The sequence below is a fragment of the Urocitellus parryii genome, chromosome 9 (genome assembly GCF_045843805.1).
Source record: "Urocitellus parryii isolate mUroPar1 chromosome 9, mUroPar1.hap1, whole genome shotgun sequence".
Lineage (NCBI taxonomy): Eukaryota > Metazoa > Chordata > Mammalia > Rodentia > Sciuridae > Urocitellus > Urocitellus parryii.
In genome coordinates, this window is record NC_135539.1 from 32520968 (window position 1) to 32546549 (window position 25582).

Genomic DNA, 25582 nt, shown 5'->3' on the forward strand with positions numbered 1-25582 from the left:
TCATCCATATTGGAGCACAGGTCAGAACTTCACTTGCTTCTTATAACTGAATAATATTCCACGGAGTGTAAAGATGACACTTCCCTTATCAATCCATTTGTGTTGTTTTCATGCTCTGCCTATCGGAACTAGTATTGCTATAAAAATTTCTGATCGAGTAACTGTTCCAATTCTTTTAGATAGATACCAAGGAACAGACTCACTGGATCATATGGTAATTTTTACTTTCTTGTGAACGGTCAAATAGTTTTCCATAGCAAAGACACCATTTTTATATCCCACCAAAGATGAACAAGATATACAAGGAAAACTATAGGCCCATCTCCTTTATGAATATAAATGCAAACACCTCCAACAAAAACCTGGCAAACCAATTCCGGCAGCATATGAAAAGGATTATACACCGTGACCATGGGGGATTTACCAAGCAATACATGGATAGTTTGGCATTAAAAAAAAAAAAAAAAAAATCAGTGTGATACACATTAACAGAATGAAAGAGAAAAACAGGATCACCTCAGTACCCTTGGAATAAAAGGAACAACTTTAACTTGGTAAAGGGCATAGACGAAATACCCAAAGCCCACACTACTTAACAGTGAAAGACCAAAAGCCTGTCCCCAAGATAGACAAAGAGACAAGGGTCTCATCATTCTAACTCAACACTGTACTTGAGATTCTAGTCAGGACAATTAGTTAAGAAAGTAAATGCCTTTGGACTAAAAAAAAAAAAAAAAAAAAAAGTAAAAACTAGCTTTATTTGCAGATGACATGATTTTTTTTTCTTCATGAAATTGCTTTTTTGTGCATCAAAAATATAAGAAAGTCAAAAGACAACAGACACATTGGAAAAATTATGCGAATCACATAAGATTATTTTCTCTTTTTTTGGTACCAGGGATTGAACTCAGCCACAAAGCCACATCCCCAGTTCTATTTGATATTTTATTTAGAGACAGGTCTCACTGAGTTAGTTGCTCAGCACCTCACTTTTGCTGAGGCTGGCTTTGAACTTGTGTCCCCTGCCTCAGCCTGCCAAGCCACTGGGATCACAACTGTGCACCACTGTGTCCAGCCTCTTTTTCTCCTTTTAATTAGAGTGTGATATTTATATAATGCTCTGACAAAATCATACATGCATGGAACCTGACCCACTCCATCTCAGTTCCCATTCCTCCTCCCTCTTTCCTTTGTCCCCCACCCCCTCCTCCACTGCACTATTCCTCCCCTGCTCATCCCTTGTCTCTCCTTGAATGTTGCCTTCCACACACACAGAAAGGTGAGATTCCCTATGGCATGTCTATGTGTGCACTTGACGTGCCTTTGTGATTTCATTGAGCATTTCCTTCTTCTTCCTGTCCCTCCTCCTTCTCCTCCACTGATCTTCACCGTATCTGATCTTCCCCTACTTCTTTTCCTTATTTTGCTCTAGCTTTCACAGATGAGAGAAAACATTCAACCCTTGATTTTCTGAGTCTGGCTTATTTCACTCAGCATGAGGTTCTCCATTTCTATCCGGTTACTGGCAAATGCTATAATTTTATTCTTCTTCATACTGAGTAAAATTCCATTGTGGTGTGTTCTTATATTCAGAACCCCCCCACACACACACACCCCTCTCTCTCTCTCTCTCTCTCTCTCACACACACACACATACACTACAGCTAATAAATTCAGCCCAGTTGAAAAATAGAAAATCAATAGCTAAAATCAACTGTATTTCTATACATTAGTAACAAACAATCTGAAAATGAAATTAAGACAACAACTCATGAGCCAGGTGCAGTGTCACATGTCTGTAATCCCAGAGGCTTGAGAGGGTGAGGCAGAAGGATCTCGAGTTCAAAGCCAGACTCAGCTAAAGTAAGGCTGTTAAGCAATTCAGTGAGACTCTATCTCTAAATAAAAATATAAAATAGAGCTGAGGATGTGGCTCAGTAGCTGAGTACCTCTGAGTTCAATTCCCGGAACAAAAAAAAAAAACAAAGAAAGAAAGCAACTCATAAAAGGATCCAATGAAATAAAAATATTTAGGAATAAATTCAACATAAGAACTGTAAGGTTTGGGCGGGGGGATATAGCTCAGTAGTTAAGAGTGCTCGCCTAGCATGTGTGAAAGCCTGTGTTCTATTCCCATCATTGCCTCCCCCACACTGCCCCCCCCAAAAAAAGGGTACAAAACTTATACACTGAAAACTATAAAACTTATGCACTAAAAACTATGTTTGGGATGGTTTGTTTTATATTTGAATAAAATTAAAGATGACCTAAATTACTAGAAAGACATCTGTGTTCATGAACTGGAAAACTTAATATTGTGAAGATGGCAAAATACCCACCCCCAAAACTGATCTAGAGTCAATGCAATTTCATTCACAATCCCACCTCCTTTTTCCTGCCACAGAAATGGTCAGACTAAAATAATCTAAAATTCACATGAAAGTATAAGGGACTCCAAATAATAGATAAACAGAATAGAAATGACAGTCCAGAAACAACAACCCACACATGTCTGGTCAACTGATTTGACAAGAGTGCCAAGGCAATTCAATGGAGGAAGAATAGACTTCTCAAGAGATGCCACCAGGACAAATAGGACGGTCACATGCAAAATGAATCTGGAACCCTACCTCACACCACATACAAAAATTACTCAGAATGGACAAAAGATTGAAGTGTAAGAGTCGAATCTATAAAACTCTTAGAATAAAACCTAGGAGTAAATGTTTGTGACCTTGTATTAGACCATAGTTTCTTAGGTGACACCAAAAATTTGGGCAGCATGAGAAATAAAAGTTATAAAGTGGACTTTGTCACAATTAAAATCTTTGTGATTAAAGGACACTATCAAAAAAGTGAAAAGGCAATCCACAGAATGTGAGAAATACTAATATATCTAAAGGAAATTTGTATCCAGACATATCATGAATTACAATTCAACTATATCGTTAGTCATTACGGAAATGCAAGTCAAAACCACAATATGATGTAACTTACACTCATTAAGATGGCTATAATCGGCTAAAAGATAAGAAAACAACAAGTGCTAGTGAGGCTGTGGAGAAACTGGGAACCTCAAACATCATGATGGGAATGTAAAATGGTACAGATAGCCACTGGGAAAAGCTGGTATTTTCTCAAGAGGATAAACGTAATACCACATGTGATCCAGTAATTCCACTCCTAGACTTATACCCAAGAGAAATGAAAACATGCTCACATGAAGCCTTGTATGTGAACGTCCAAAGCAGCATTATTCATAATAGCAAAAAGAAACAACCCAATTTCCATCTATTATTTAATGGGTAAAAAAAAAAATATGGAAAAATGATGGAATTATTCAGCCATGAAAAGAAATGGGTACTAATGCATGATTCAACACTAAAAAAAGCCACAAAAGGTCACACGCTGTATGAAATGTTCAGAACAAGCAAATCCATGGGGACAGAAACAGGTGTCAAGGGAGAGGGAGAAGGGGGGCGCAGGTAACAGCTAATACACATGGGATTTCTTCTGGGGATGACAGAGTGTTCTATAATTCACTCTTGGGGATGATTGTACAACATCATGAATATACTAAAACCCACAGACTGTACACTTTCAGATACTGAGTATTTTGTCTTGTAAATGTAAAACATCATTTAAAAAAATGACAGAACTCTTTATCATGACAAAATTGCTTCCTTATTTTAAAATAAGCTAAAAATGCAACCCATATACTCTGAAAATGTGGAAGTGGGCGTGAGAGTTTACACACAGCAATCAGCAGCATCTTGTAAGGATACCTCATTTGCATAGTATTTACAAAATTTCATTTGATGTTTATTTCCTTCTTCTGCCAGGAGCCAGATAGTGAATTGTTTGGACTTTGCAGACCATACAATTTCTACAACATACTCAATTCTGCAGCCACAGGGTGAAAGCAGTTATAGAATGGTCAGTGGGTATGGAAGTGCTCCTATACAACTTAATTTCCAAAACCTGTCTACTGTATGGATTTGGCTTACTGGCCATTACTGAATGACTTCTACTCTAAATCAAGAATCATTCCTATGAAAAGAGCCAATTCTGTTCTAACCTGGCAGGCTAAGTAAGTATCAAAATGACCCCCTGTTATCAGCAGTTCTGTGATCAGCAGCTCATCTTTAATAAACTTTTTAGTTCTACACATTGAACGGGCTTATCAATCCGCTGCAAGTTACATCTGTGCAGAGGTATACCACCCCCCAAAAAATCATACCAAACAACTGTCATGAAATCAGATCAACTTCTAGTTTGCATTTCCCACTGGCATTAAGTTGTAAATATTTGCTTTGGAGGGCTTTCCTATTACCCTATTCCAATATAAGATACATACTTGTTGATCTGAGCCAAGAACATTCCCTTCAGTGCATAAAATTCAGCTGTCATCTCTTTTGTGAAGTATTTTAAGTTTGTAGATTCAATAACTTCAAGGCCCTATTTTAAAAAAGAAAACGAAACAAGTTGAAAAGAAGCTCTTGAAATTCTAGATAATATAAAAATGTCATGAAAGTATTTATCCAGGTAATAAGTCTTAAAAGCCATTGACAAGAGTGGATTGAGAATGTCTACCGAGAATATTTTGATTGATAAGTAGTATTTACACTGACTCACGAAAAGCCAAACTTAGACATTTAAGGGTATTCTTCTCAACATAGCCAAAAATCTAACTCATGCCCTTATAGTAGTTCATAATTCTATAGTTTTTCTTCTTTCCTTAAACACACTAAGCATACGACATAATCAAGAACGTAAATGTAACTCAAATACTCAAGTGTTTTTCCTTCAATTTCTTGTTTTGGAAGGATTGTCTCCCACTATTAAGGCTACTTGTAAACTCTAATCCTTCTCCTTATTATCTGACCCAGGAGCCTTCACCTGAACCTCCTCGACGGGAGGGACAGTATCCCTTGGAACCCTACCTGCATGCACTCATTTTTGCCCATCACTCCTGCCAGCTGAAGATAGCATTTAACTTGCTGTCGAATCTTCTGGAAGCAATCCACAATAGGAACAGTGGGAATAGTGTGAATACGACTTAATATGTCCAGTGCTACGTTGACCAGTCCTTGTTTTCGAGCAATTTTTCCATACTGGATGATTGCTGAAGCTGACGCGTGAACCCCAAGCATAGCATTATTTGAACTTGGATCATGCTGGGAACTATTTTCGTATGCAGTTACAATAGCTAAAGAGCAAAGAAATGAATTATCAGTCCCTGTCAAACATTTTTCAAAGTATTACACAATAAGGCTTAAATAAAAAATGAAAACACACAAACATGGTTATGAAAACAAGAAGCTCTGTGATAAACCCTTGTTGCATTTCCTTGTATCGCAAGTAAGTCATGAAAGGTGCTACAGAGTTGAGTGTTGCTGTGTTAGATAACAAATCATGAAATCACAAAGTTTGTCCTAAAAACATGTGGGTGGCAGGTTTGGGTGGTAAGCTGGGGACCAGGAGAACCAGATGGCTCAACAGAGCCAGCTGAGAGCAGCCGTGCCTGGCAGGGGCACTGAGACAGAGTGCCATCACTGAAGCACGGTGCCCCTGCTTGCCCCGCTGGTGCAACAGGCAGCGTCCAGCAGCAATTCTCTTCTAACTAGAAAAATGGAACAGGTAGGAAAAGACAAACAACAAAAAAAGTCCCACCATCCTTCCTACCTTCATCTACCCTCACTATTACCACCACTACCTGTCTTACCCATTCCAATACAGAAAATCTGGAAAAGGGAAAAAAACCAAACAAAACAAAGACATGAAACCAGCACAGCGGGGCATCTGGAAAATTACATGATGAATGCATGCCGGACCAGGTCGGTTTACCCTGGTAATGGTGCTGCCTCCACATGAAGATGCTGCTCCAGTGGGACAAGTCGTCAGACACGATGGGCAGCCGGTTCCTCCAGGTCTTCACCACGGTCTTCATGTCGTGCAGGCTGTTGTTCCTCCCGAGGTTGGTTGGCTGCAAACCTGCATTGATCTGTGCAGCCTCCTGAAGCTCAATGATTTGCTGGGCTGCCTAACAACAACCAAAATAAGACATTCCTCAGTAAGCACTCCTAACAACCAAGGAGAAAACCAAACCACTGAGTCAATCAAGAGTCTGACCACCGGGAACACCTCCTGACACCATCACCAAGGGAAGCACCTCACACAGGCACCAGAGATTCCACACTCAATTTAGTCTTCATCCAAACATTGACCTGCTTAAGACTCCCCATGATAGGAGATTGGGAGAACGGAGGCGCAGACAAGACGCCTTGCTGTCGAGGGGTTCCTAAACCTCTCTTCCACTTTTCAATGCCCTTTGGCTGCCCACTTCATTTGGCTCTATCTACCAATGCAGAGCAATCCCACCTCCCCTGCCTGCAGGCCCTTCTTCACCAACTTTGGATTCAAATCCCCAAAGATCTAAAACATGGTTCTTAAGATCTCTCTAGGCAGAAAAGTACAAGTTTGCCACATCCCTTCAAAGTCTATCCAGTTTTCCATCCTAAACCTCAGGAGTGTTGCTGGCCCCAAACTTCTGAGGCCCTCCCCTTATCTGTAGCACTCTGGCCACAATTCTGAGCCTATCCAAACATACCCATCAAATTCCATCTCCACCGCCCCCTTCCCTCTTCTCTTATGGTCCACATGGATTTCTCCTTCCCCAAATCTCATTACTAGTCTTTGTACTGGGATTGAACCAAGGGGGACTTTCCCACTGAGCTATATCCTTTGCCCTTTTACTTTTTTATTTAGAGACATCCCTCAGATGAGAGGCTCCTTTGAGGAAGAATCTATTAGTTTTGCGGATCTCTCACAGCATGTAGTTCAGTATTCTGAATCTTGTTTGCTCTTTTCAAAATTGCCTTGAAGAACTTGTGTTTTTTATCTACATTTCAAGTTTAGTTTAGAACATTCAGATTTCCAGAACCTTCCTTAAGTCCTGCCTTGCCACAATAAAGAATCAAAGCTTACTAAAACATAGGTCAATAGGCTGTTTTATAAAAGCTTTACTAAGATGTAGTTAAAATACCATTAAGTTCACCCTTTAAAGTATGCAATTCATTATTTTGTAGCATATTCCCAGGGTTGTACAAACATCACCATTAGCTAATGAGAGAACATTAATATCACTCTCCAAAGAAACTCTATATCCATTAGCATTCTCCATTCTCCCTCCCCAGCCCCTCAAATCACAATTTACTTTCTATCTCTATAGATCTGCCTATTCTGGGTATTTCATATAAGTGGAATCATACAATATGTCTGGTTTCTTCACTTAGCATAATGCTTTCAAGGTTCGCCCATGCTGTAAGTTATCAGTACTTCATTCCTTCTGATAGCTGGATTATTTCATTATATGGATGTACCACATTTGGGCTATCATGAATGCTTCAATCAACAATCCTGGGCAATATTTGTGGTCATGCTTTTATTTCTCTTAGATATACACCTATGAGTAGAAGTGCAGGATTATAAGGTAACTCCATGTTTAATACCTTGAGCTGGCAGACTGTTTGCAAAAAAGTCACATTATTTTACAGTACCACCAGCACTGTAAGGATTCCAATTTCTCTACATTCTCATCAATGTGTTGTCCTTTTAATTCTATTCAACCTAGTAGGTATGAAATGGTATCTTGTTATTGTTTTAATTTGCATTTCCAAGGCTTAATGGTTATTTGTATATGTTCTTTGTTGATTTTATAAGAGTTCTTTATATATTCTGGATAAAATTTCCTTATTGGGGCTAAAATCTACATTTTCTCCCATTCTGCATAAGTTTTATTTTTTACTTTTTACTTTGATGTTGTCCATTGAAGCAAAAGTTTAAATTTACTCCTAAATATTTCATTCCTTTTGACCTTATTATAAATGGAATTGGTTTATTAATTCCATCAGATTTGGGTAAATTTTTGGCCACTATTTTTTTCAAAAATTCTTTCTGCCCTTTTCTTTCAATCTACTTTTGGGATATGTTGGTATACCTGAGTGGTCCCCAGGTCCCTGGGCTCTGTTCATTCACCTCATTGTTCTTGCTTTGTTTCTTTGACTATATAATGTTAACTAACCTATTTTCAAGTTTGCTGATCCTTGTCTCTGCTTACTGATAGCTGTTCTGAAGCCCTTCTAGTGAATTTTTTTTCATTTCAATATAAATTTTAAGCTCTGCAATGTTTATTTGGTTCCCTTTAAAAAAATAATTTCTGTTTTCTAATATTCTCTATTTGGTGAGGCATCATTCTTGTATTGTCTTTACATACAATTTCGTTAGTTTTTGAACATGATTACAAGAGTTGGTTTACAGTTAATGTCTGTTAAGCTCAACATCTGGGTTTTCTTTGAAGACAATTTATACTGATTGCTTTTCTTTCTTGAATATGGGACATATTTTCTTTTCATGTCTAAATTATTTTTAAAATTGGACATTCTGAATATTATAATATGCCAGTTCTTGGGGCTGGGGATGTGGCTCAAGCGGTAGCCCGCTCGCCTGGCATGCGTGCGGCCCGGGTTCGATCCTCAGCACCACATACCAACAAAGATGTTGTGTCGGCCAATAACTAAAAAAAAAAAAAAAAATATGCCAGTTCCGGAAATTATGTCTTTCCTCCGAGGTTTTTTTCCTTTTTTTCCCCATTGTTATTGTTGCTATTTGTTAAATAACTTTTCTAAACTAATTTTATAAAATCTAAATTATTTGAAGACTATAACCACTGAAGTCTCTACTCAGTTAACTTAATGGTCAGCTAATGATTAAACAGAAATTCAATACCTGAACCACAATGTCACATAGCCTGTGCTGTGGGGCTTTGTGTGCCTGTTGGCACATGCCATCAATACTCAGCTAGGGAGCCTACAACTCTGCCTTAGCTTTCACTTCCTGCTTGTGCATAGGAAGGTGAGAAACAAGAGGTGAACACTCAGGGACTCCTCAGGTTTTTCCTGAACACGTACACAGGCTGTGCATGGCCCTCAAGATTCTGAGGAAAAGGTAGAACTTTTAAGATATTCTTTATTGATACCTTACCTTTACCTGTTCTAGTCTCTCGTGTGTCAGCTAATATTGCTGCTTCAGGCAGCTTTGGTGTTAAACAACTGCTGCTAATTATTTCTGACAAATGCATGTGGAAATGACTTTTCCCTAAGTCAAGTCAAATAAGAGACAAAACCTATGAATAGGGCTTGCTAGAAAGCTTCAATACTGGTCAAACAGTTCTAATTCTCTGGGACCAGGATGTTTGGGGGTTTATAAATCTGTTCTGCTCTCCATAGTTGGCTGCTGGGCCAAAAACTGGGTTTTGATATCAACTGCAGGATTTGGAAAAGGGAAAATAGGAAGAGGAAAACTAAAATGGTATACAGCTTGCTATTCTTTCTGAAATAAATTTTTTCTTTAATAAGTAATGCTCCTTGGGTTGCTGCAAATCTTTTGCTTAATGTTTGATCCAGGAAAACTGGTGTTTCCAGTATGCCAATGGAATAGGCCATCATCTGAAATCTCTAGCAAAACTCTGGGGTCCACAAATCAGCATGAAAGATAGTACTGAATAAGAGCACCAAGACTGTTTCTTTGGAGATTTTCTTTTCATAGAGTAGGAAAGGGTGGAGGGGTCCCACTACAAGCCATAATTCCAAATATGTATTTTAAAACAGTGTAAAACACCATAAAGTTTTTTTAAAAACTTAGTAATTGCTTTTAATATTTGAATGTCTGGAAAAAAGGTATGTACATCATTTACCTTTTTTTAAGGAAATATTTCTCTCTCGTTTCTTCATTTTCCTTTTCTCAAGTTCTATAGAAATTTACCTTTAAACAAAGAGTAGTAAAAAGGACCCAAGTAGATATTTCTCAAAAGAAGCTATATAAGTGGCCAATATATGAAAAAAAAAAAAAAAAGTGCTCATCATCATTAATCATCAGGAAAATACAAATCAAGACCACAGTGGGTTATTACCTCACACTTATTAGAATGGCTATGATCTAAAAGTTGATAACAAGTGTTGGTGAGAATGCTGAGAAAAGGAAAGCCTTATGCATTGTTGATGGTGCTCATATAAATTAATATAGTCATTACAAGAAAAAAAATTGGAGGTTCTGTGGAATCTAAAAGCAGGATTACCATATGATCCAGCAATCCCACTGCAGGATATTCAGCTACAGGACTGAAATCAATGTCAATGACACATCTGCCCTCTCGTTTTGACTGCAGCATTATTCATGACAGCCACTGCATATAAATACCACATTTTCTTTAGTCATCTTTTGATAGACATTTAGGTTGATTCCCTATCTTGGATATTGTGAAAAATGCTGATTTTATTACTTCACTTACAAGCAGAATCCAAAAAAGTCAAATTCATAGAAAACAGAGCAGTGGTTATCAGAAGCTGCAAGAGGAGATGGGAGAGGTTGATCCAAGGGTAGAAAATTTTAGTTGGAAATTTTCTGTCAGGAAAAATAAGCTGCACTGAACTACTGCACAAAAGGGCAACTATGATAAATAATAATGAATTATAAAAAGTTTTACCACAGACACCATAAGTATGCGAGGTAATGGATTTGTTAACTGATACAATCAATCACTTCCACACTGCTAACATACCAAAACATCACACCCATAAATATAAAATATATACAATTATTATTGGTCATTTTAAAAAAGGCTGAAGCAGGAAGATCACAAGTTTCAGGTCAACCTCGGCAACTCAGTGAGACCCTGTCTCAAAACAAACAATTAAAGGGGCTGGAGATGCAGCTCAGTAATAGCGCATCCCTGGGTTTAATCCCCAGTACAGCAAAAAAGAATTTTTTTTTAAATCAAAATGATTAAAAAGATGAAGTGCTGTTAAATGGCTTCCTTTTAAAAGGAAGTTTTCTTTTAGATTTCTTCATTAGGTTGGTTAGCAGTGCTACTGCAGGTAGGAACCATCTGGAAAAAGGAAGTCACATTTATCCATAACCAAACTAATTTACAAATGCTTAGGTTATTAACCATAAGCTAAGCAGTAAAAAAGAAATAAAACTGCTTTTAATTATACTTACATTATACTTGAGTCAGGATTATGTCTGAAATTCTGTACTTATACTTCATGCTTTAAATATATATAAACTGCATAATAATTCCTATTTATTCATAATCAGCTTATTCAAAAATGATACTTGTATGTATCTGCACAATTAATAGCTTATAAATGCAACCTTTTCCTCTGTTTTTATACAAAAATAACTTTTTCCTAACAGCTATACAAACAGGCGACACACTTTTGCACTTTTATAGGAAAGTCTACTCTTAATAAGAAGCTTTAAGATATTTTAATGATCTAGATTAAAAGTACTAAATATTTGCGAAATCAATATTACTTTAGGGTACAGTTTCAAAAAGCAAAAACATCAAAACAAACAATTATTTCACTAACTTTCTGGCCCACTGTGATGAAGACAGGAAAATATGCTATGGCTTTTATAGCCATAAGTTGCTTTTATAAGCAACTACACTACTATGGTATGAATATGGTTTGTTTCCCCGCAAAACTCATGTTGGAAATTTAATCCCCAATGTGAGGTATCAAGAGGGCAAAAATTCAAATTACTACAGCACTGTGGGGTAGGGTCTTTGGGAGGAGACTGGGATTAGAAAGGGTCATCAGGTGGAACCCCATAAGTGAATACAGGTGCACACTTGCACACTATAATCATCTGATGATCCACACCACATCAGGACTCTGCCAGCAAGAACCCCATCAAAATATGTGGTCCCTCAATATGGACATCCAGAAATATGAACAAAATAAACCTCATTTCTTTATTACCTCCCAGGGTGGTGTTGTGTTTTCAGTAACAGAAAGCAGACCAATCTACACATTATGATAAAAATCAATGTATCAGATAAGTTTCAAAACTCCTCTTTTAAGAGAAATAAAAGTGAGACCCTGCGGAATTACTGCTGTAACATCAGCCTCATTTCACTTGGGTGGTAATACAGTAACACCAGTAGCCGCTCTGTGCCAGGCACCAGGGGACAAAGGATGGCAAAGGCCCGGGGATGCGCACGCTGTGTGTGTGTGTGTGTGTGTGTGTGTGTGTGTGTGTGTGTTATGCAGGGGACACCCTGAGATTTGAGAAGATGAACGGTCGCTGGTGTGGCGCAGATGACACACAGAGTGTCAGGAAGAGAGTCAGGCATGGCCACTGAACAGCAGTTATGAGTCTCAAGTTGGGACCTTTGGGGGCCTAACAGTCGTATCACACCCATGATAGTACAAGGGGGCACCAAAGAAAATTTCTAAAGTAAAAAATCAAAAATCATCACACTCATTTGTGAGAACATCTTCAGTTACTAGGACCTTAGCTCCTCCAGAAATTCCCAAATGAGAAGCAGTATTTCCCGCCCTCCTCGAGTTTTTGAACCTAAGGATGAGTTTAAGTGGAAAACAAGAAGAGAAGGAGCTTCCTCTGCCATCAGCTCAGGCTTCAGCTTGGGCCCAGCTGCCCTGCTATGGTGGCCCTGAGGCCGTGCACAGAGGGCAGCACTCATTGCACTCACCTGCAGAAGGGGCGTGTGCACGTGGGATACCACGTGGGGCAGCCGCCGCCACTCACGAATGGCTAAGCTGCTGGCCATTTCCACTAGGCGCTCAATGAAGCTGAGCTGCTGCTCCTCAGGGTGGCAGATGGCCAGGTACCCTCGATACATGTTGACTTTCCAAGCCATCTCTTTTGGGCAACTTACTTCTACCTATAGTTAAAGAAATTACAGAGACAGTGATGGGTAGTCTTCTCCTAAATATAAAGAAACAGGAAAAAGCTCACTTTCTTGTGGCTAATTATGCAAAGTAATAAACAGAAATTTGCTTATAAGGAAAACTATAATTTCTTTACAGAAGTCATTCATTTAAACTACCTTTCTGGATACTCTCCTTTCCTGAATTCCAATGAGTGGCCAATCTCTCTAGCTATAAAAGTATACCACAGAAGCTTCCTAGTAGGAAAAAAGGAGCTATATTCTGTATAGCTTCTCCCATTGTCCACTAAATTTCTCAGAATGAAGTCAATTTAGTTTAAAAAAAAAAAAAAAGTGCAACCCAACCAAGTTCATGACTCAATCTCAGATAACACTACACATTTATAAATTCCATCATACACAACAGATTTTGAATAGGAGACCATTTCACTCAATTGCCTGATGGACAACAGCAAACACACCCCGTCCTGGGCTGGCCCAGCTCACCCTCTCATCTCTGTCAGTCAGTTCTAGTGTTTCTGCCAACACCATCCAATCTGTTCTTTCAGTCTCTGTGGAGATCGAGGACTCCACATCTGACACTCATAACAGAATAATGAACTAATATTTAGTTCATAATTTCATTCAAATTTAGGGGGAAAAAACCAAGAGGAATATTTCTTTCCCAAGAGCTATATCTTTCATTTGCCAAATCACCCAGCTCAGACTACTTGAAGAGAAACCTGTAGGAGGGCATAAGCTTCCTTCCAGTGAAGGAAGCCCAGTGGCCTAGTCCTCACCGACATCACAGCCAGGGGGATGGGAGGACAGCTCACCTGCACCAGCGCCTCCTTCATGGCGGTCCAGTTGGACACCCGCCATGCACACTCCAAGACGAGGTAGGGGTTTATGTGGCCTTTGGACTGGCCGTACTCGGTCAAGGCTTCCCACTGGTTCAGTTCCTTGGAACACCTAAAGGACAGGAGTGTGAAAGCCAGAGCTCAGTCACCAGAGCACTGGTGCGTTGCAAAGACAGGACAGGATTTTCAGTAGCATATTTTCACTACAAACAAAATGCAGCACCATGTGGGACAGACTGCTGCAGGATGTCCGGCAGCTCTACAGGGTGAACTCCCTATCTACGGTCACCAAGAGCGACAACCATGCTGCCAAGAGCCCAGAGCCAGGGACACAGGAGGCAGGAGTAATTCATTGTTTTTCCATTAGCCCATTTAATTACTCAAGATTTTATACACTGTTTTTGGATTTTGGTTTTATAAAAAACACTCATTATAAGGAACTCTCAGATTTTTTCCCTTTTTTTGTTTAACCAGCCCTTGACTATACCAAATCCTGTGTTCAGCTTACCGAATCCAGTGGTCTTCCCAGAGCTGGTACTCAGGGAAAATGGCAGGGGATGCGTTACTCCTCTCATGTTCTTTTTTGGCCTTATCCATTGCCTTTTCATAGGATTCTTGTGCCTAAAAGGCCAATAATGCTTTTTTTTTACCAGTGTTTAAGACCAAGATCACGTGATGTCATGCCCCCAACTCACTATTCAGATAGAACAGGAGTCAGCAGGAGAGGAAGCAGGTAGGGTGGCCCCTGCACAGAAGGGAGGGGAGGCCATCCACGCCTGGAACTAAGTCTCTGACCTTTAGTAACTGCAGCCACAAGGCAGTGCCTGCACTTTTGAGTTTCTGTGCCTTGGTGTCCTATACAGCACTCAGATTGTGATCATGCCCCTTGCCACAGGACAAACCTCAGGACTGAAATTTTAGCACTAAAAGCAATCCACCTTCTAGCAGATAAAAAGCACCCACATCAGCATCAGGACTGTGCTTTATGGTTATGTCACCTGGGCACAGGGGCCATGGCTCGTCATCCCAGCTACTTGAGAGGATGAGGCAGGAGAATCAAAAGCTTGAGGCCAGTCTCAACAACTTAGTGACACTTGTCTCAAAATAAAAATAAAAAGGTCTAGGGATGTAGCTCAGTGGTAGAGCAACTCTGGGTGCAATCCCCAATACCAAAGCAGTAAGATAAAACAAAATGTGTGTCATATATGTAGGTTCCTCTTGAGACTTCAGTTGAAAGATTTCTATGTACAGGATTTGAATACTTCAAATAAAACAGTAAACTTCTTGTTCCAATGGGAATTCTAACTTGAGAACCCCTAGAAATGACCTCTTTGCAATCACGCATCCAGGCATTTCATCCAACAGTAGCTACCTGTTCAAAGAATCCGTGCTGCTCATAAGCAATGGCAGTTGCTGTCTCTGAATATTTGCAACGCTTCTGCCATAGACCAGCCCACATATCTTCCTCTTGTAGCAGAGAATAAAGTTCGGCAAGAGAGTCCAATATCTCCTGAAAGCAGATCACAGTTTCTAAGTGCTCGTGACAGACTTTTTTCCAATAAAGGGACTTCATGGTACTCAAAGTCTCTTGGGAGATGTACTTACTGAAAGCCTGACATCACTGACAAGAATTAACAAAGCAAGGCAGGTCCTTACCTGCTGAGGCGGCGTTATGCTCTCTTGCTCATAGAACTCCGTAGTCTGCTTTGGCTTAATCTGCAGGCTCAGACCCTTTTCAAAGGCCTGGTGCTCCAGCATCAGTGTGGAGCGGAACCAGAGGTTGTGGGTCTTCCCCAGGTACTTCAGAACACAGGGTCTGATGGGGATCGGGGGGACGCACTGGGACATGGCTTCCACGAAGCAGTTCAACGCGCTGGGCTGACAGTCCCGCTGTACCTGGTGACTGCCACTGCACAGGAATGGGCTTATCTCACCTGCAAGGGCCTGGAACCCAAGCACATGCTGTTTTAGATCTTTGTTTAAAAAACTGGCAAGTCCTTTTCTTTCTCTCAAGGCACCTAGGAATGAAACAGCTAGCAATTTCCTCATTCTCTAAAATTTAAAAGACTGTATTCTTTCATGAATGCTTATCAAGAACTAAAACTACACTTTTACAAAAGAGGATTTTAAAAAATATACTCACATGCTGCTGTCTATCAGAGAGGATTTTCCACAATCTGGGAAAAAGTTGGACCCAGGTCTTCTCTGCCAGTGTTGTAGAAATGTGGCATAATTGTACAAAGGCACTGAGCAGTGCTCCGGTCTGGGGACAGAAAAGAACAAGCTTAGATGGCTGTGGTCCAGGATTCCTGCATCTGTGCTCAGAAGACACCAGTCATGCCAAAGCAACTAGTATGTCAGTTTCCATGTGGTACCTATCACCACAGAAGGCCTCTGGGTTTGGGGACATGGACAGACAGTCCTTTCTGGCAGTGGTATCAGAACAGGGGACTATAAAGGTGACTAACCTATGATGAGAGTGTCATTTACATATGTAAGGATGCTCTGCTCCCTGCTCTATCCAACATAAGACCAAGCATTTTATGCTCATCTTAGACAACAATGGTGTCAGACACAAGTTTGAGGATTGATTTAATGCAGAAATTCAGGATCAGTTAAAAAAAAATTTACATAAAAATTATTTATGGTACATAATTTGTGGTTTTTCTTTACATAGGTCCTGAAATGAATGTGACGTGGGGTAGGGGGCCTTGACAGCTTCCTTTATTACATGAAAACGATCATGCCCATGGCTGACTGCAAAGTGTGCGGAAGCCAGACTTTTTTATTTGGGTAAATCTCAAAATGAAGATCCATTTGGGGTCCCTGACCTCACAGAGGAAACTTGATTTACCATATTATCTAGTTTTTCTTTCTTTTTCCTTTTTTTTTTTTTTTTTTTTTTGGTACCAGGGATTGAACCCAGGGGCACTTAACCATGGAGCCACATTTTTTTGTTTTAATTTTATTTTGAGACAGGGTCTTGCTAAGTTTCTTAGAACTTCAAAGTTGCTGAGGCTGGCTTTGAACTTATGATCCTCCTGCCTCAACAACTCAAGTTGCTGGGATTACAGACATGCACCACCATGCCTGGCTATTCTTCCATAGCACATGGAAATAATTCAACACTATGCCATCCGCATACTCTTAGTAATTCTTTTTACCATTTCTTCCAAGGAAGAGTAGTGGAGAAATTACCTCTTTTTTTTTGTCCCCCATAAGATACTATAACTCCTTTCTCAAATATTTATATTAGATATCTGTTTTGGAGTCTCACTGCACTATAAAAGTTTCAGTTGAGATAGGGAAGAAAATTAAAATTTATACTGCAATGAGATAACCCTGATTTAGGTTTCAATATATTCAGGAGGGAAAAATAACTTCCCTCCTAAACTCACATACAGACCTTCACTTCACGAAGCGTATCAAGAAATTTGTCATGTCTGTTGGTTAACATGTGCAGCTGGTTTCCAATGTCCTTTTCAGAAAGTTCTTTGGTTTTGGGTGTGCTGGTCTGATCCCCAGGAGCTAGCTCAATATCTATTTCTACATCCTAAAAAACAAAAACAAGCAAAGCCAAAAAGCCAAAGAATTAAAAAGCAACAAACACAATGCCTAGCCACACTTTTGGCAAGTAAAATTTGTACTAGTTTCCTAGAAATTTGCAAGTACGGCTAAGAATCCCTAATCAGAAATTCTAAAATCTAAAGTGCTCCAAAATTCAAAAATTTTTTTAGCACAAAGTTTGGGATTTTGAAGCATGTAAGATTTTAGAATTTTGGATTTAAGGATGCACAACCATGGTGAAGTTTATTTAACTATTTCAACATCTCCAAATCTCCAAAATCTGAAACACTTCTGTCCCAAGCTCTTCAGATAAGGAATACTAGATTTACACTTAAATAATCTTAAATTTTGAAATAAACAAAATCCAGATTAACAAGTCCTTTTCTTTCTCTCAAGGCATCTAGGAATGAAACAGCTAGCAATTTCCTCATTTACTAAAATTTAAAACAACTATGAAAAAAATCACCATTTTGCTTTCGTATTTAGGTTACAGAAGGCAAAATAAAATAGTACAAACTTCAAAAAGTAAAAGAGTCATGACCCATCATTTCTCAAAATGCATTTTTTTTTTTTTTTTTTTTTTGGGGTGGTGGTGGTACTGGCGATTGAACCCAGGGCCTTGTGCATGTGAGGCAAGCACTCTACCAACTGAGCTACATCCGTCCCCTGGTGCAATGTTTTCTATGACTCGGTTCCAAACAGGAATGGACCTTATTTCTGTGGGAAGCTTCTGGAAACACTCAATCATCAAACTATTCCTATAAATCAATAGATCAACAATTTGATATATGCCCTTGAGAACACAGAATCCATAACAATTTATTTCACACAGAAGATTGTAGCAAAGAAAGAGAAAACCACCAAGATCTCATGTTTAGCAGTAGTGCAGAAAATTTTAAATTCTTCTTTGTTAATGTAGGATATCTCCTCCTTTCATTGGGGGAGGGGGAAGAAACTCCTCTTTCTAGAGCATGGAAAGTCAGTGCTCAACCCTTCACTGCTGAGTGACTATCTTCTAAGACTCCACACAGACTGAGCTTCCAAAAGCCAACAACCTGAAGGAAGCAGCATCTAAAACTCCTGCCTGCAGCCAGGCATGGTGGCACACACCTGCAAGCCCAGCAATTCCAGAAGCAGAGGCAGGAAGATGGCCAAGTTTGAGGGTGGCCTCAGTAACTTAGCAAGACCCTGTCTTGAAAATAAAAAATAAAAAGAGCTGAGGGTGTAGTTCAGTGATAAAAAGCTCCTGGGTTCAATCCCTGGTACAGAAAAAAAGTCTGATGTCATGACAGTCCTTCCCCCAGGGAGGATCAAAAGCCATCAAGACTAAAGCATCTGCCTTGGTGGAGAGATTCCTGGGGAGCCAAAGGCTCCACACTGCCCATCCTAAGACTAAGTTAAGCAGAGACCCGGAAGGTTCTTAGCAGGCATCTGGTGAGACCAGTTAGAGGAGGGTTCCTTTATGGCAGGTACCACTCCCCCAAGTACAGCTTTATAGTGCAACACACTGCTGACATGGGGAAAGAAGTCGCAACAGTGAAACATTCTGTTCTAAGCAGTATAACAGCTCATGAAAAAGTGATCTATCCCAAAATGAATGGCAATACAAGATGTTTCTCAATTTTAATCTAACTGAATGTAGTCAGGCACCGTATTTGGAGCTTTGGGGTGGAAAACTTTTAATATACTGCTCTCTCCATTATCAAATTCCCCAGTAGGATTAGGAATTCTGCCTGTGGAATCCAGAGCCTCACCTCCTCTTTGGACTCGCTGTTCTCTCGCTCCCGAGGCTCCTGCTTGACATGCGTGACCATGGCGAAGGCGGCGCGGTCATGGCTGTCAGCCAGGTTGATGACGTTGGTTATGGATGGAAGCATAGCTCCCTGGCAGCTAGTCCCAATGGGAGTGCTCTTCTCACACACCGCCAGGAGGAGCTGGAGGGGTTTGTGAAAAAGAAGATCAGCCTAAAGTAGACACATGGTTAATACCTGGTCATCTCAACAGGTGCATGTGGTTAGTGGGGGTCTAAATCAGCAGGTCCAGGGCGGCTCAGCACCCTTCCCCCTTTTCCACACTAGACAGATTCCATCTTCTTCCAGACATAGAAACCAGAAGCCCTGTGCTTCACTGTCTGCTTTTTGTTGTCTCTCACTGCCCATATCCCAACCACAAGCCCTGCCAATGTCACCTACTACAGGATAGAATCTCCTAACTCATCTCTAGACCCACCCTTTCAAGCCCATCTCCTTCCACTCCCCTGGGATCACTGTAATCCCACCAGGGCCATGCTCAAGACCTCTGTGATGGAACTCCTTACTTGCTTCTGTACTCAGACCACGTCCCACCTGCTCTTAGCACTTCCAAGACTATTCTCCACACAGTACCACCTCATGCTCTTCACCACAGGATGTCTGCTTAAGTGGCACAGGACCAAACCACTCTTGCAATCTGCAAATTAACTGAGCACCCACTGGGTACTACAGAGGACCTGGACATTCATCTACTTCAGAGATAGCAACAAAATCCTCATGAAGCTGAAGTGTCAAAGGCAAAGAGAAGCCTGGCCAAATACCCACTGGATAATGCAGCCAAAGAACAGGCAGACTGACAGAGAGCAGAGGGTGCCAGAGTGGCAGGGAGTTTTCTTGAGATCTGCATCACATGGTGAATGCAGCTAAGAATAGAGTATTACATATTTCAAAGTTGTTGAGTGTGCAAATTTCAAATTTTCTCACCACAGAAAATGTTGCTCCTTAGAAGTGATGGATTTTACTTTGCATTGTATGCAGAAATTAGGACATCATCCTGTCCTCCACACGTACAATTATAAATTTATCAATTTATAATTTTTATTAAAAGGACCAATAAAAGTGGAAAGACTAAGAAAGGTCAAGTTGACTAGAGACGAATGGGGAGGGAGCGAGGGGCAGGATGGGGCTGGAAAAGGAGGCAACAGCACAGTCACTTGGGGCACATGAGAACTAACCTGGAGGCTCAGTTTTATGTCAAGTACAAAATTGTTAAGAACAATTTTACAGCAACAGAGGAAACAGAGGAGGGGTAGAGGGTGAAGAAACTGACTGCAGCATGGCCTTGAACTGGTACCTCCAGGGACAGATCAGACATGGGGAAGGCTCAGGGATCCTGGCTGAGCCTTCCTCTAATCAATTCTTGTGTACCTGTCCACAACGTCTTATTCATCTTTGCATTTTTATTACTAGGCCCAGTGTCTGGTCCCTACTCAGCAGTTGACAGACCTCCAGAATGAAGGAGGGGCAAAGCAAGAAACTTTGCTCACTGTGTTGCCATTAGCAAAATTCCAAATCCATGCTGCATTTGGCAGTGATAAAACTTCCTTTCAACCAAAGAGAATCCAATGCCATAATTCCTTTCCTTTGCATTAGATAGAACCTAATGACCTCTTTCTCAGTTGTATTAAATGGTTTCATTCATTCTAGGTATGCAGATGAGGACTGGTTACCTGCTATAGGAGATCCAAGTTGCTGGTGCCTTAAGTTGATGAATAAGCCCAAGAGAGGAGGACAGCTGACTCCCATGACCAACAAACAGGAAGTCTCGCTGTGATCCTGCTAAAGCACCACGAATGTCTTGACTTGCCTGCCACTGCAATCAATGCCAATCCTGCTCTAGATCTGGACTTCATACACTGACCATTCGATACCCGACTGCTCCTACTACCCAACTCCTTGTGCTAAAGACTCAGAATCAAAGGGGCTATCAGGCTGCTCTTTCCTTCCTAACTGCAGAATGAGGAGGGCTAACAATCACAACACATGGCTAAATTCTCAAGGCACAGAGAAACATTTATATTTACAAATGTATAAAATGTTTATGTTTGAAGAAAAAGAAATCTTTGTCTACAAATTAAGAACTATTATTCACTTTGTGTGTGTTTGTGTGTGGTGGAATCCATGGGTACCATACCACTGATGTATATCCCCAGTGCTATCTCCACTTATTAAAACTGTTTGAGACAGGACCTACCTAAGTAGCCCGGGTTGACCCCAAACTTGCAATCCTCCTGCCTCAGCTTCCTGAGCTGCTGGGATTACAGATGTGTGCCAATGTGCCCAGTAATTCGACTTTTTGATAAAGGGTATAAATCTACCAAAAAAATTTTAGATGAACACTCAACCTTCAATCCTTGTTTCTTCCTAGAAATTAACAGCAGGTTCAGGTTGGAGATGTCCAGTTCACCTGGGCATACGTGATCATTGGTTTATGCACCCTACCAGAAAACCCATGACCACCTCCCATTTACAGATGCTGACTCCAGTCCAACCTACCTCGATACACTGCTTGATCCAAAAGTGGTTCCCCATGGCTTCCCAATTCTGGGAACAGGTCACGTACAGAAGACGCTCATAGACTCGGCGTTTCATGGAGTTATCAAAAACCTCAAAAAACTTTGCTCTGATGAGTGGCTGGGCACAGCGCAACCCCGAGAGAAAGGCGGGCTCCAGCTTTGCAGTCAGCTCACTGCCAGACAGGGCCTCGTCCCTGCAACCAAAGAGGTCACATCAAGATGGAAGAGCAGGCAGATGGGGATGGCGCAAACCACGAGCAAGCGCAGAGTACAGTGGACACCAGTTTTCCGAAATGCCACTATGACGGCTAAGGGGGTGCCATCAATTGTGACATGCTTAAGCAGCATTCTGCAAAAGGCTTGTTAGTAAAGCCAAAATATGTTGCGTGATTTAGTATTTAAGTGAGTATCTTAAATTACACTGTTTGATCGGAGAACACATTACAGACCAATATATGCAATATTTGATTAGTTGCTATAATTACCTGTAGACATAGTTAACAAGATCTAGAAACTGTGCATTTAACTCAAGGTCTTCTGGGAAACGCTTTTCCACATAGGTCATCATTTTCACAAGCAAAATGGACTTCTCCCGGAGTGTGGGTGTCTGTACAAAATTGTTTTTTAAAAGAAAAGGCCAATTAATTCTATTTGAGAAAACACATGTTTTAAGAGTACTTCTGCCACCTGTTTCACTGCTTTTTAAGTTCCTACAATTTTACCACGTATTAAAAGATAAGAACAGAAAAATCTAACATGACTTCAGTTATCTCTGGGAGCTTAAAAAAGAAATGCCAATATGATTTCCATGGAGGCTACAACTCACTTTGAAGAGAAAGCAACTAAATTAGATGACAAATCAGGAAGTTAGCAAACCCTCATTAAGTGAAAAAAAAATTTTCCCTTATTATTACTATTATTTTCTGGCTTCCCTCCACCCTAGAAAACGGCAATAAATAAAGTTCACTGAATGTCTTAACAGGAGAACAGCCACAGCAAATATTAAGCAATATGTTAGTTCCAATTTTCTACTTGACATACATTGAGTGAACCGAGTTAACTTCATGCCAATCAAGCAGATACTATGAATGCAAATATAGACGAGAAAATATTTTGCTTCAAGAAGTTTCAGAGGAATGAGAAGGTGACAATTTTTTTCTTGCATTCAAAGGAGGGAAGCTAGGCCAGGCATAGTGCCCTCCTCCCAGCTCACCTGATTGGCTGCCATTGGGGAATTATTCTTCACCCATTCTTCCACAATTTTTACCACAGCCCGGAGGATCTTGGCATCTGGGGACTTTTCAATGAGGGACGTCAGAATGGCCTGAATGAAATTCTTGCGCATCTCCATGCTCATCACGGCCAGCCGCGTCTTCACCAGCTCTAGACTCAGCATCACCAGCTCGCTAGTTCCTGCTCATGCACAGACAGAACACACCTCAACAAATTTCTAGACATAGTTAAAAGGGCCTCTGTCCTGCATGACTTGACGTGTTGGGTTCCACACGTTCCCCCAACCACCACCACCAAGTCTTTACCAACCAGAGCTCAGGGAACTCATCAATTTCTTATTGCTATACCTTGTGAGAGTGGCTCTCTAGGAGCCCTGTGCAAGAGAGAGATGAGGGAGCTGCTGGGAACCGTGTAAGGACACCTCAGGCTCTCCAAAAGCACAGCCACAGTCCTGAGGTGCATCCAGCAGCCATGCCAAACACGGTCCCCTGCCAGCTGCCCCTATCACCTAGATTCATGGAGCCCATGGCTCATGTCTGGAACCCGTGACTTAATTCTTCAGAAATGATACTCAAACATTCTCCAACCGCAATCTAATGCCTCTCACTTTAAAATTTTCCATTATTACATCCACAAATTTTAAAAACAGATTTTTATAATGAGCTAGTTTTGATTTTTTATTTCTTCATTATGGAGTGGATATAACAAATTTCAAGTAAACAGAAGGACTTCACCTTAACCCATTTATACTAGAATTTAACCACACAGCCTGAAGCATTTAGGTACTCAATGACTGAGGAAAACCCAGGCCTAAGGTTGTCACCTGCAGTTGCCTCAGTGCTCCCCGAGGCTGCCTGTGGATTTAAATGCTCTCGGACCATCTTCTGTAGGGAGCGCATGAAGACGGAGATCAGCCTGTCGATGTAGCTTGGGTTGTTGCTGCAGGCTGACTTAAGGATCATGAGAGTCCCTGCAGGGAGGAATTACAGTTGTTTCACAGAAAAGTTCCATAACTGAGTAACAACAATGTGCTTTTAAAGCATTCTGTTCTGACAGGGTACAGGCTGGTACCAAATTCCAAGAGGGAGCTACATTTGGAGCTCCACGTCTTCTGAGCTCTTGACAATGGTCATTCCCACTGAGTGGCACTGACATCTGTGCTTTGGGACAAACATCACCCTTCCCTCCAGTTCTAGAATTTTACATTTTGGCAAACCACCCATGGTAAAGCTTTGAAGATAGTTTGGGGGAAAAGTAAAAAAGGAAAATAATCCTTTCTTTTTCATCCAGCCTGTCTCAACAAGACAGTTTAGAATTTGATTTGGTATTTCATTCTGGAAAACTGCACAAGTTCAGTTAAAATCAGCCAAACCAACACAGAACATGCACACTGAGTATTATGAAAAAAATTTCTTTCATAATTGATATTTTTATAATCATGACTCTAACTTAAATATTGAATTTTAAATTTATAATTATAAATTGATCACATCACTGAACAATCAAAGAATATTTGCCAACTACAGGTAAGAGTCTCCTAGGTTTGGACAATTTCAGGGTTGTCTTATTAAAAGGCCAATTCTCAATAAAGCAGTCAGCATATGCCAGCCTGACTCTAAAGATGACAACCTGAGACACTGGTGATGTCAATGATGAATTCAGACTCTGTCCTCGCCCACGGAGCACATGTCAGTGACAAACCTGGGTCTGTTACAATGAGGACAGTGTGGCCCACCTCACTCTGTGCTACATCCAGCCTGCTGTCACCCCCACACAGGAGGGAGAACAACTGGTCTCTATCAGTCCTTTGGAGAACAAGAAACAAAGAGACATTCATCTCTCCTGTGACAAGAGCCAGGATCAATGGTTGACTCCACTTAAAGTCACAAACCTGCCTGGTTCCAAAACAGAGAAAGTGTGTACAGCAAAGTGTACCATTTAAACCAAATGTACCTGGCTCCTGAATTTCAGAGAGCAAAGAGCCAGAGTTTAGGAAACAAGACATTTATACAAAAACAGTGAATTAAGATTGCAAAATTCAGACCAAAAAGCATTTACACAAAATGGGCTATCTGTGTGCACAGAAAAATGACACATGCCAAACTGTTAACTGATCGCCGGAGCGGCTTCCAGATGACTCTGATACAGCTTTCCCTCGTTTGGATTTTCAAAGAACCTGAGTCTAATCCTAATCAAAAGATGTGTGACAAGAAGTAGAGAGCACCCACATAGCTGACCTCTAGGGATCTGGGCCCAAGGGTACCCAGCTGCCGGATCACCTTCTACTTCACCTGGGCCAGGGACACCCTAGATGATTAGAAAGGAACAGTGTTTACTGCAGTGGGTCACTGGCAGGTGGATATGGTAGAAGAAGTCATTCTACATAAGGACACAGTGTGAGCAGCATCTCTTGTGTTTGGTGTGACACTGACTGGGTCTGTGGGACCTGTCTGCCACGGAGCAATTCCCCTCTCAAATAGAGTGCGTCAGATGCTGGGACAAAAGGAGACACTCAGGTGGCTGGGGGTCATTTACCGCAGAGTCAGAGGACAGTGGCCTTGTGGGCAGTGGATGCCACCTGGATTAGCTGCTCCTGGTAGCCTGAGGCATTCCCAGAGGCATGTGTAGTGAGCAGGGCTGATGCCCAACTGAACCACTGCTAGGAAAACCAGATACACACTCACCAAAGAGCTGGGAAGGATTAGCGTTGGTGGCCTTCTCGTAGTTGGTAAGTCCTTCGTAGATGACCTTCCCAACTGCCGCGTACAGGCACTCCAGCTCTTCGTACTTAGAGGCCACACTGGAAGTACCTGAAGCAGAAGTCAGGAACTGGGCACTGCAGTAGGCCCCAGAGCCACA

At 40.9% G+C, this 25582-nt stretch overlaps 1 protein-coding gene across 5 annotated transcripts in view; it reads right to left on the reverse strand.

The window, feature by feature from the left end:
* Positions 1-25582, reverse strand: part of Trrap (transformation/transcription domain associated protein) — a 120760-nt gene that overhangs the window by 20560 nt on the left and 74618 nt on the right. For 4 of the 5 annotated variants that reach the window (XM_026404197.2, XM_026404196.2, XM_077802826.1 and 1 more), the window contains 16 exons: positions 25408-25533; positions 23547-23693; positions 22704-22903; positions 21976-22097; positions 21471-21684; positions 18918-19097; positions 17003-17149; positions 15740-15859; positions 15253-15540; positions 14969-15106; positions 14105-14217; positions 13573-13708; positions 12560-12751; positions 5848-6043; positions 4944-5209; positions 4358-4458 (listed from right to left, as the gene is read on the reverse strand). In XM_026404197.2, coding sequence (XP_026259982.1) covers positions 4358-4458; positions 4944-5209; positions 5848-6043; positions 12560-12751; positions 13573-13708; positions 14105-14217; positions 14969-15106; positions 15253-15540; positions 15740-15859; positions 17003-17149; positions 18918-19097; positions 21471-21684; positions 21976-22097; positions 22704-22903; positions 23547-23693; positions 25408-25533 — 2686 coding nt within the window. Of the gene's footprint in view, positions 1-4357; positions 4459-4943; positions 5210-5814; positions 6044-12559; positions 12752-13572; positions 13709-14104; positions 14218-14968; positions 15107-15252; positions 15541-15739; positions 15860-17002; positions 17150-18917; positions 19098-21470; positions 21685-21975; positions 22098-22703; positions 22904-23546; positions 23694-25407; positions 25534-25582 lie in introns of all 5 variants that reach the window. The other variant, XM_026404191.2, reaches the window with a different exon arrangement.